Below are 12,543 nucleotides of genomic sequence, written 5' to 3'. Positions count from 1 at the left end.
AGTGCGATTGAGGAAGGGAAAGGCAGCGGGGCTGTGACTGTAAGGCTCCGGCCGGTCAGTCCTCTCTCTCCCGCCTCGCAAAGACCTCTCCAAGAAAGCAAGAGGGGTGACGGGGCGGGGGCGGGGGCGGGGTGCATTTGGTTAGATAGGGCGGCAGAACCAGATCAACCACTGTCTTGATTTCAACCAAAAGGGAAAATGCTGGAAAATCTCAGCAAGTCTGGCAGCATCTTTAAAAAGAGAAAACAACCAATTGCCTTGATTGTCAAGACTCCCGGTGCATTAGAATTGGCTTACATTAAAAAGAACACTAAATGTGTTTTCTATCTTGAATAAAGACGGCACACAAGACCGCCACCCTCCCCCCCCACCCACACACACACACACACAGAGGATGGACAAAGAGAACTCGTTTTAAACCCAGTGTGGGCAGCTTTAATATTGCGCCCACTATTACTAATCCTTCTCTCTGCCTCTTCCCTGTTTCAACTCGTGCAGATGGCTTTGTTATCACACACTAACTTTTAACAATATGTTGATGCATTATGAGTCAGACAGTGCGATTTGTTTCAAGCACCTCGCTCCACATTGTGCCCATCCCCGGCTCCCTCGTGCCTTTTATTTATTTTTTCGCCCCCCTCTGCTTCAGCCTCCGACGCAGGCGAGGCGGGGTCTCTTCCCTAAAGAAGTGTCCCCGGTGTTAAAGCAGGTTAGCCCCTTCTCCATTCTTCCGGATCCAAGGCGCGAGTGAAATGGCGAATGATCACTGAAGATTGCAATGCAATCTTGGGGCTTGCAGAACACCCCGGTGGATGGGTCGGCTTGCAAATCCCCCACATCCCCCCCAAGGGTAAAGCTCTATCGGAGAGGTGGGGGGGGGGTGCGCAGCCACAGCATTGGGCTATCGATGCGCCAGTTAGATCGGTAACCGAGTGCGTCTGACACCCAACCATCCTCTGTTGGGTATCTGTTCCAACGTCTAATTCCCACCCATCCAACCTCTCCCCTAAACCTTGATGAGGGGGAGGACACGGTTAAGCGAGGAAGGTCTGAGATTGCCGTTCACCAACAGTTCTTTTATACATGTCTATTCTTAAATGGGGGAGGGGGGAGCAGAGGTGGATGTTGGAGAAAGAGGCTTTAGGCGCAACGCAGCAGGTATTGGAGGTAGGTAACGGCGCAAGTTCCCAGCTAACAAGAACCAGCACAGCAAGCACGGGGCTGCGGATAGGAGATAAGGAAACACAAATGTCGGAAAGGTTCGCCACCAAGTAGAAAGACCGATTATCCTTAAAACTGATTTTTTTTAAAAAAAACTGAGCTGAACGCATTACAACCTGCATTAACTCAACAGAAATCCAACCAGCCACAAAACAGCTCAGTAAAAAAAATACAACAATGTTATTAAATATCTACGCGTGAATCATTAGGAGCTCAGTCTAGGATTACTGACGACAATTGTCGAAATGCAGACACTAATTCCAATTTGTGCATTTGTTTTTTTGTGGAGTGGAAAGGGGGGGGGGGGGCTTGTCTCAAATTGTTCTGAAGTGGCTGTAGACTGAATGACCAGAGGGGGGAAAAACACACACACAGACATACTCATCCGGTTAATTGTAATTCTAAGTGAGGAGTTATTGTTCCTTACTCTTGGAGGTCTGCGTTAATGAAGTTAGGAGCAGGGGTGAGGGCTGTTTATCGGCATGCTTTGTACAAGCGATCACAGTGTATCCTTTTGCAACAGTTGCAGGGTGCAGTGTGTGTGGGCGGGGGGCAACTAAAATGGCAATGAGATTGGGGACAGAAATCGGTTTTATTGACCAAAATATTTTGAGTTTGAGGATGCGAAGTTTCGGATTCGATGAGAAACAGGTAGCAAACGAATCGTTTACGACAAGGGGGGTGGTGGGTGGGAGATGCGCCGGCGTGAAAGTAAGTTTATTTTATGACTGCGTATTTTCAAGTGTCTAAGCAGAGGGCGAGGATTTACTGCCTATGGTCTGACACTTCAGATGTTTTATGAAAAAAACATACCACAGGCTGGCTGGAAGAGTTAGAGGGAGATGGAACATATCCACACACACACACACACTTATCAGGGAAATGTCTTTAAATAAAATGCTAATTGTTTATGTCCTGCAAGATATTTTAAAAAAGAAAGTGATACCTTGTTCATTTTTCTTTTATAATTTCAGATTCAACGGTGACAGCTGCCCTGCCACACACAAAAAAAATTACCCCCTCCCCAAAATATTTTAACATCCTGAGTGCACCGCCAGCGTTGGAGTTTGGATGATCAATTATTACTTCGGGACTTACAGGGTTATATTCTTTATCTATCATTAAAAACCATCCATTTCAGGAATTTACCACGAGGGGGAGAGCTTGAACAGACCTACACACACATATACACACACACACAAATGCAATGAAATCATCTCCAGGTCTGTCTCCCTAACAAAATAAAAGTCGATCCTGTTATGTCCATGGTCTGGGCGCTTGCTGCTATTTCCTCGGCGTTTCTCGGGATAACTGACCTAGGATGAGGAACGCGGAATCCGCGGTGACTGTGATATTCGCCGCTACCCTGTGGACCGTGAGCGGCTTCGACCTCCGGCAGAGCCCGTGCACCACTCTGGTCCAGGGGAAACTCTTCGGCTACTTCTCCTCTTCCGTGGTCTTCGCCTCCAACTCCAGCGGCTGCTCCTGGATTATCCAGAACCCCGACCCGCGGAGGTACACGCTCTACATGAAGGTGGCCAAGACCAGCAACGTCTGCGAGCGCCGCCAGATCCGCACCTACCAGTTCGACTCCTTCCTGGCCAGCACCCGCACCTACCTGGGCATGGAGAGTTTCGACGAGGTGCTGAAGCTCTGCGACCCCGCCGCCCGCTACGCCTTCCTGCAGTCGGGCAAGCAGTACCTGCAGATGAAACAAATCGCGGAGGGCAGCGGCCGGCCGGGGAGCAGGGCAGGGGGCAGGGGCAAGGACAAGGAGTTCTCCGCGGAATACCTGGTGGTGGGCAACAGGAACCCCAGCAAGGGGGCCTGCCAGATGCTCTGCAAGTGGCTGGAGACTTGCCTGGCGGTCAGCACCAGCGCCCGTCCCTGCGGCATCATGCAGACCCCTTGCCCGTGCTCCAGGGGCGAGGGCATGAGCCAGTCCACCGAGATGCTGGGCTTGAACAAGAAGGGGGACAGCTGCTTGAAAGACGGAGTCTACCTGGAGCACTGCATCAGGAACCCGAAGGAAAACAGCGAGCCGGATTCCCGCGGTAAGTCTATCTTGAACGGGGGGTGCCTTCCTTTGAAGAGTTCTACTCAATTTAGATCTCAGCTGAAGATATCCTGTTTGTGTATGTGTGTGCTGTATGTGTAAGAGAGAGAGAGAGGTTCTTTTTTTTTCTCTCTATCTCCCTCTGTTAAAATTACTTTGCTTCAGATCCCAAGCCACTCGACTTGAATCCCAGAGACTGGTTTCAGTAAACGAGTCATGTACAGGCTTGGCTCTGTGTTGGGGAATGAAGGTGCATTGAATGTACTGACATTTGTTCCAGAGGTTTTTTGTTTAAATATTGACATGCAATTGACGAGTTGGGGGTGGGGGTGGGGGTGGGGGTGGGGGGCACTGGGATAGAAGGTCAAATGGAGAATTCCCAGTGCCTTTCTCGCAGATTTATGAGTAGACACTCCAAATCATGTCAGCCCACACCCCCTCTCTCTCTCACACACACACATACTGAGTGGTGATGCGATTTCCAATAACTAAACTAAACATTTTCACTGTTTCCTCACTAAATCCGTACTGACAATTATTTGATTTTGCAATCTGAATAGTCATTTCGCTCGGATTGTGCGACTTCTTTGTACTAAATTCAACTTTCCCCAGTCTTTTTTTAAAAAAAGAATAATGTGTACCTGTTGATTCTTTCGCAGCTTCGTCTCGCAATAACAAAAATATCCCAACATCATCTGATTATTGTTTGGTGTGTGTGGAGGGAGAAGTGGTGGTGGGGGGGTGGTGGGGGGTGGGGGGCAGGTAGTTGGGAGATAGTGCATTGTAGTCGTTTAAGAGCAATTGGGTTTCTCTGTTTTATCCAAAAGTGACATGACATTGTGATTCGCATTGAGAAGTGGGAGACAAGGCAAATAACCGACTTAAGGTTACCGGATTCTGCATATAATATCCTCTCCAAGCATTCGACATTCCTCTACACCTTTTTTAAAAAACAAATGTAAGGACCGGTGACGCTAACTCGTAACCAATTTCTACCCAGGGGTGGCGTACAGACACAATGCAGGGAACAGCATTCGGTATAAGTAAGGATCAAGTCAGTCTCTCTCTCTCTCTCCCACCTCCTCCAATGACATGTGTTCCCTTCAGTTGCAAAATGCAGTCCTTTCGCAAGCTGCAATTGGCCGTTTTAAACCCCCTCATACCTTGACTCTTCCACTAAAGAGTGCCGCCCTGGTATTCCTCGGGATCCACGCCACTGCACTGTGCACTGTACCAACTTAAAAAAAACAAATAGAGAGAAAGCACTGCAGATTTGGCAATCCAAACAGAAACTATCCAACCAACACACACACAAAAAATAAATACAATACTCGGAAACATTGCTGGTCAGGCAGTATCTGTGGAGAGATTTAGGTTTGGGAATATCGCGACAAGGATTCATATTTTAAAAGGGAAAGGGGAGATGGACACCGGCACATATACACACACGGGAATAATATAACCAACGTGTAAAGTTACTAAGGTTGAGGACAGCCGATTGTCAAGAGTTATTACACACACATGGGTTCTTCCACCGTGGCAAAGTGGCTGTGGGTTGTCCCTTATTGTATACAGCGTTTACACATGTGTATTTCAATAAAAATTCACCGAATCTAATCGTTTTCGCAGGACTTTGCCGGAATGGGCGTCGGGGCGGGGGCGGGGTGGGGGGGGGGGCGGCGGAGGGTTGGAGGGGGCGGGGTTGTGGCTTAAAGTGGAATGTTCTTCCTTGGCATGCAATGGATGTTTTCCTCCCCCGCTCCCGCCCCCCACCCCCCCCCCCTTTCTGGAATTCTTATGAGAAGGATGTTGTACCTTGTATGTTTGGTGCTGTTACTTGTCAAGATAAGACACAATGATTAATGGCATCCACAGAGCTACAGTGAATTGAGAATGTATGAGGAGAATGTATTACGAGAATGCATTTGGAGTCTCATTGTAACACATTTTGGGGTGGGCGGCGGTATCACAAACTACAACAGTGTAATTGACTGGCTTTTGTTGATAGAATGTGCCCCACTCTCCACTGTTAAAACAGCTGGACTATTTGGTTTAAATCTCTGTTGGCCATCTTCCGTTGCACATCAGACCACCATTCGGGGGTGTACTGTCTTCAATGCTTGGTGTTTTTTTTAAAGTCAATGAACGGTGAAGTTCACAGCATTTATTTAGCAGGCACGGAAAAGCGATGGCTTACTGTCACTCGCAACTGAAGCACAGGCCTATGACAAGGCGTCACTTCAAAACACTGGAGATTTCAAAGATTAGTTCCCTCCGTGGGAGAACAAAAAAGGCCAACCCATCATTGCAGCTGCAGCCGATCCATCCCCAGGTTTTCTTGGCTGAGGCAATTCACAATTATGGGGAGCTTTGAATCAAAGTTGATCAATTCTGAGATGGTTACACGCACAATCAATTGTGCAATAATGAGATGGCACCGTAAATGATGCACATTAGGATGAATGCATGACAAATCTCGGGGTACTTGTTTTGGAACAGACCCTTTATAAATGGTGGCATCCTCTATAATGCTCTCACAAAGTGCGATGGTGAGGGCATGTGTCATTCAAAAGCAATAATTAGCTCGCCAGAAACAGCGTATAAAGATCAGCAGTGAGTGTTGCATCATGGTTTATATGCAGCTGAGAATTTCTTCAGTTTTTATTTTTAATAACTACTCTTTCCGGTGCCTGGTGCAAAACACAGGAAGGTCACAAAATAAAATCCTTTTGTTCATGAGTGGGAGAATTGATTTACCATTTGGTGTAACAGGCCTCCAGATTATATATTATAATGTTTTTTATAAGTTTGTTTGCAAATAGTAAAAACTACACAGTACAGCAATATTAATAAGGTATGAGCCTCTTGGGCAGACAATTAGTGCAATGAATCAATCCATCAACGCTCTGCCATATGGACACAGACTGAAGGGCATGATTCTCCCTTTGGGCCATCCCTGATCGCATCAGGACCACTGTGATGGCAGGGGATTGCCTCAGTTCTTCAGCCCCTTTGGTCAGGGATGGACGTGTGCAGAATCATTAGTATCTACAGCCAGTGAGATGGAAAAGATCAGAGGCAGTTGAGCTCACTCTCAGATAGCCTCATATCATGGTGACAGGAGTTCTCTTCCGATTCTGAAAATCTAATCTTTGGATGCCACCAGTCAGTATTGAATAATGCACATTACAATTATACTCTGGCATTTTCCCTGTAAAAAGTTTCTGAGTGAAATATTTCTGTTTCCTCCTTCGACCTTATCAGGAAATTAAATAACTTGTGATAAGTCCCATCAATTGCAAATCTAATGCTATTGGTCAAAAGCAGTGGCCTCAGTTGGCTGGATGGATTTTCTTGTTCTATGCTCAAGTTTACGGTAAGCAATTTGTGCAATTTCTAAATAACACTTCTAGGTGGAAGAAGGTGGCTTCACTGGAAACACCTGAATGGATCTCAGCCACAGCTAATCATTGGCTGCAACAGATCAGCTCCCCCATTCTTCTTGCAGCTAGATACAGATACTGAGTTTGGGCCACTCACTTAACTATTATGATGTTTGGTGAAGCATAAATCATTACAAAAGTACAGTGGAAAAAAGTAAAAAAATGAGGGCCTTGGGTGCAATTATGCTCTTCAGTAATATTAAGTAAAAGGTGACTGAATTTAATTTTACCAAGAAACTTTGTCATACTTTCAATGTGAAGATAACCATACAGGGAATGAAGAGGACTGGGTTTCACTCCTGGCCTCAGGTACAGTCTAGGCTAATTGTTCCCTTCTGTCAGTTGGCTGGCAGGATCCCATGTTTTTCCTTTAGTTGTTCTTTCATGGGATGTAGGCATTATTGGCAAGGTCCATCCCTGGTGCAGTTCATAATTGGACACAAAGAGTGCTTACATTGGAAATAGCAACAATTGTCTTCATTGAAAGATTTTGTAAAAATTACTAACATCATGCAACTGTAATGTATAGGCAACACTTAACTGCTGATGGTGTTGCAATGGTTTTTTGCTGAATGCAAAAACTTCAGTACTCAAGTCTTCTTTTAAGCATTAAATGAGTCAAAAGTGGGAAATCAAAGGGAAAGTGAAATTGAGGTGGAAGAACATGTAAAATGTTATTGAAGAGCAGAACAGGTTGAAGGGGTCATATAGTCTCCTCTTCCTTTATCTTAAAGGCCTTAGGACATTTTTGAAAACTATGTTAAAGATGCTACATAAATGCAGTTACATCAATTTTTGTCACTGCTGTGGGATGTTCCCTAGTAAGATTTATCTGACGCAAACTATCAAGTAATTGAGGGATTGAAGCCAGTGGTTGTTGATATTCAGTAGGAAAATCTCCAATAAATAAGTTGAGAATATTTGGATATTCTTATTCACATAGTGACAGTCTTCATGATAAGTTATATCAAAGGGCATTATGTAATGTTTTTGGAATAACCATTCCACTTTAAAATGGGAGGAGAAGTCATTAAAGCAATAAAAGATAAATACATGAAAACCAAGCTTTTATAAATATGGAATAGAGAATTAAATCAGCTTTAAGTTTCAATAAGTTTTAAGTGAGCTGAACTTAGGATAGGTGGGTGTAATGTGCTTCATCATGTTAATTTCTATTTGACACGGTACACCTGTCAGAATAAGCCATAGTGGTATAAAATGAAGTTCTAACCCCCCATCCACCTCCACCCCCTCTGCAGCATGTCTCATTTTTATTACTGCAATCATAACATGTTGAAAGAACATTTCCCTCCTCCAGCATTGTGATATGTGCCATTCTTAGGCAGTCAGCCACTCTATCCTTTCGAGGCTGTGTCTGCAGATATTAGCAAGCACAGTGCCAAGCTCTGCTCTAATAGCCTCCATGGTTGAACAGCCTACTGACTTTCAATATCCAATAATGAAAGACTACCTGAATGGTGTACTGCAGGTTGCATTATTTCAGTGGAACACAGCTCAGCATGACTGTGAGCTATCAGAAGAGAAGGGAATTTTTTTTTGAGCAAGAAGGACTTCATTTCACACCATTATGTGCAGTACCTCTCTTGATATATATATCAGTGGCAGCATCCTATTCAATTTTCAAATAATTCTCTTAAAAACAAAGAAATATATTACATGGACTTTTTCATCATTCAATCCAATTATTAGAATAATAAAATTCAATATTTAAGGAATATTGTTTGATTTGGTTTGATTTATTATTGTCACATGTATTCACCTGTAGTGAAAAGTATTGTTTCTTGCGCGCTATACAGACAAAACATACCGCTCACAGAGAAGGAAATGAAAGAGTGCAGAATGCAGTATTACAGTCATAGCTAGGGTGCAGAGAAGGAACAACTTAGTGCAATGTAAGTCCATTCAAAAGTCTGCAGCAGCAGGGAAGAAGCTGTTCTTGGTATGTGACCTCAGACTTTTGTATCTTTTTCCCGACGGAAGAAGGTGGAAGAGAGAATGTCCGGGGTGCATAGGGTCCTCAATTATGCTGGCTGCTTGCCGAGGCAGTAGGAAGTGTCGACAGAGTCAGTGGATGGGAGGCTGGTTTGCGTGATGGATTAGGCTACATTCATGACCTTTTGTAGTTCCTTGCAGTCTTGGGCAGAGCAGGAGCCACACCAAACTATGATACAACCAGAAAGAATGCTTTCCATGGTGCACTGTAAAAGTTGGTGAGAGTCGTAGAGACATGCCAAATTTCCCTAATCTTCTGAGAAAGTGGAGGCGTTGGTGGGCTTTTTTAACTATAGTGTCGGCATGGGAGGACCAGGACAGGTTGTTTGTAATCTGGAACTTAAAAACTTGAAGCTCCTGATCTTTCTACGTCATTCCTGTTGATGTAGACAGGGGCATGTTGTCCTTTATGTTTCCTGACACTGATGACAATCAATGATGTACACATCAAAGTGAAGTATGTTTGTATTGGGAATGGAAAGAATTTCCCATTTTGGGTGTCAAATGCCAAATGAACCACAATTTTAATACAGTTTGACACAAACTACTACTTGACGTCATTAACGTGCCTTACTCCTCACTTCAGAAGAGCAACAGCAATACTAATATCAACTTCTATTCATGCGGCACCATTGAACATATGAAACCCCTCTAGGTACTGAACTAAAAATATTTGAGCTGGAAAGGAATGGTTAGAAGGGGTAACTCAAAGCTTAGCCAATGTGATGGGTGTTGACATTTCCAAAAAATGACAAGTCAGAGATGGGAAATTAGGTGGCTGCACGTTTTGTGCAGGAGATCAGCATTGAAGAAATTGAGTTAGGAGAGGAACAGGATGATGTTGTAGAGATCAGAAGCTGAATTTTATGTGCCCCTAGCAGGTGTGTTTCTTTGGGGGGAAAGGGGAACCTGTGGAATGGGCTGTGTGCTCATGCTGCTACCTTTCCCCCTATCCCAAAGCTCATCCCCATAAGATGTGCAGGTTAGGTAGATTAACCATGGTAAATTGCCCCTTAGTGTCAAGGGGACTAGCTTGGGCAAATGCATGGCATTGCGAGGATAGATCCTGTGTGGGATTGTGGTCAATATAGACTTGATGGACACACTGTAAGATTCTATAAGTCTATGACTAATACCAGTAACAGCAAGCTCCCTACTTGGCAGCTAACCTGTCATATTAAGATGACCAATGAAGCCCATTGACCCTGCTCATGCCATAATATATTTGGGGCAGGCAGCAGGAGTGGAAGTCCAATTTTTTTTAAGCATACAATACTTAAAGGGCAGGAAGGAAAGGGTGGTCATTCTTTGGAGGCTATTGTTTGCCTATTGTGACATAGATACCTTTAGATTGAGCACCCAACTTGTTCCCCCTACCTATTCCAATGCACCCTCTTTCCCACCATGGCTTCACGCATTGCTCCTGTCACTAACGCTCCCAAAGCTCCTGCCCAAGACCCCAGACTTAGCTTCTCCAAGGAGCATAGGCCTTGCACTTCACTCCTTATCCACATTCTCAGCAGTTGCCACTAACACATTCCTGGCACTGCCAAGACTGATACAGCTGCCAATCAAGCCAGTTGACTGTAAGCAACAGAGGGCGATTCTTCCACCCTGATTAATGAGTCTTGCAGCACTTTCTAGCTGTAGAGCTGCTTGGCTTATTGTTGGTCACCTCACATCAATGTGGTTTCTGGGGGGAATGTTGGGTACCCCATACACCCCCACTGTTTCATTCAGCCCAAGGTTTGGCAAGGCTATGGAGAGATTTATTATTGGATCACAATGTTTCTTTGAGATGATGAATCAAGGGACTGTGAACAAGTATAGGGCAGTAAGGATGGGAATGATGGTTGAGTGGTAGTGCAAGACAAGATCTATGTTTATTGAGGGAAGGAGGGCTTATCAAGTACAGCCTTGGAGTAGTCAAGCGTTGGCCTGATGACAGCAAGTACAAAAGGTTACAATAGTGCAGGCATGAAATGAAGACCAATGTAAAAGAGGAGACAGTAAGTGATCCTGGTGATTGATGGAAGGATTTAAATCTCAGCTCATAATTGAACAGGAAGCCAAGATTATGCACAGTCTAGGTCATCCTGAGAGATTAGCATCAATTCCACATCCCATCCCAGCCAAAGGAGAGAGTTTGTGGTGAGGGCCGATGGAGACGACTTTGGCCTTCCAGTTTCTCAGTCACAAGAAGTTGACCTCCAAGATGTGAGTTCAAGCAGAGAATCTGATGGTATGAAAACCTGGAGGGCTGGGGTCCAAGGGGATTTGAGGGAAATGGTGGTGTAGATAAAGCTGGGGACAGCAGCCCATTGCTGAAAGCGAATCTCGTGCCAGCAGATGATTACAAGTGACAGCATATAAATTAAAAAAACAAGAGAGAGACATTTATCACTCTCCATACCAGTCATCTTTGGCCTCTCTGAGTGAGATTGCCAATTAAGAAAAATAAATATCAGTTTTACTGCTCTGTACTGCTGCTGATCAGGCACCGAGATAACATAGCCCAATTTCATTTCCCAAAAATTCCATGCTGCTACCAGAGGGGGCATAATGTTCACTGATTTGTCATGGCTTGGTGTGAACTTGCGTCTTACAGATACTTAACCCCTTACGATACCATCTAGTCTCTTCCATTACTTATTATGCATCAAAGGAATTATTTGTGCAAAGTGGATTTGTGCCATCAAATTAAATGAAGTCGCTGCCGGAGAATGCTTTATTCTGATACTTCCATCAGTTTCTATTTATATAAATTCTAACACTGGCGTAGTATTGGTTGGATACCGAATGGGGATTTCCTCTTGGATTGTCCTGATTGGCACCTTAACTTTGGGAAGATGGTTGGAAACCATAGCAATACTGCATAGATCCGCTGGATTTTGGCAAATCTCCCGTTGAAGGTCCAGCAACTGTTCAGAAAAAAAAACAGCTCCCCCCACCACCATAGAGAGTATTTCCAGTGAATATTCCCTCTGTGCCACCTCAACAATATATTTCCACCTCAATGTTAGAAATCTGCCTCCTTCAATTCTGTGACGTTCCCATTTTCCGGACACCATGTATGATGTTTCTTTGAATGGAACACCCAATTAATGTCAAATCGCTGAAAATTTAGTGCAGTATGCAGTAATTTTGACTCATCTTGCCTCTGTTGGTGCTAGCTCCACATCAGAACCGCCTACTCTATTCTCCTATTTCCATGCACTCTTAAATATTTGTTTCATGAATGCAGTGATTGACTCCACTTACGGACTTAATTGGTTGTAAAATGTTTTGGAATGCCCCTGAAGTGGAGAAAGATGCTATGTAAATGCAAGTATTTATTTTTATTTTCCGCATCATTATTTTTAGTCGTCACTTCAATAATGGCTCCGTATAATAACTGCTTGCATGAACAATGTTTTTCCTAATCTCCACCTTTGTGCTTTATAACTAAGCATGACCTGATATCCCTCATTACTGATTCATCTGACAAATGAAAGGAACCTCACATTATTTATCTTCTGACACCATGAGGAGAACTTGAGCAAATAACAGTTTCTACTCCAGTCAATACTGTTCCCTTTCTTTCAATATAAATTAATTGGTTCATTCCTCATATGAAAATAATAAATAATATTTTGCAAATGGTATTGAAACCACTGGTAAAAGCTTGAGCTAAGAATTTATTTTACTTGGAGCTCTTCAAATTAGCGGAGGCATGAAAAGGCTTTAATTTTCTACCGAATACAGTTACTCTGCCAAAACAAAATCTTTGAAATTCCCTGCTGTTTTTGAATTACTTAGAAACATAAAAAA

At 43.9% G+C, this 12,543-nt stretch overlaps 1 protein-coding gene across 1 annotated transcript in view; it reads left to right on the top strand.

The window, feature by feature from the left end:
- The first annotated feature begins 2,282 nt into the window (after positions 1 to 2,282).
- LOC145346393 (adhesion G protein-coupled receptor B1-like) overlaps positions 2,283 to 12,543 on the top strand; it is a 299,285-nt gene continuing 289,024 nt past the window's right edge. The window contains exon 1 of the mRNA XM_080193550.1: positions 2,283 to 3,275. Within this exon, the coding sequence (XP_080049676.1) occupies positions 2,543 to 3,275 (733 nt within the window). The 5' untranslated portion in view covers positions 2,283 to 2,542. The remainder of the gene's footprint in view (positions 3,276 to 12,543) is intronic.

This window comes from Carcharhinus amblyrhynchos, chromosome 8 (assembly GCF_965287045.1).
Source record: "Carcharhinus amblyrhynchos chromosome 8, sCarAmb.v2.hapA, whole genome shotgun sequence".
Classification (NCBI taxonomy): domain Eukaryota; kingdom Metazoa; phylum Chordata; class Chondrichthyes; order Carcharhiniformes; family Carcharhinidae; genus Carcharhinus; species Carcharhinus amblyrhynchos.
This window is presented reverse-complemented; position numbering and strand designations above follow the sequence as displayed.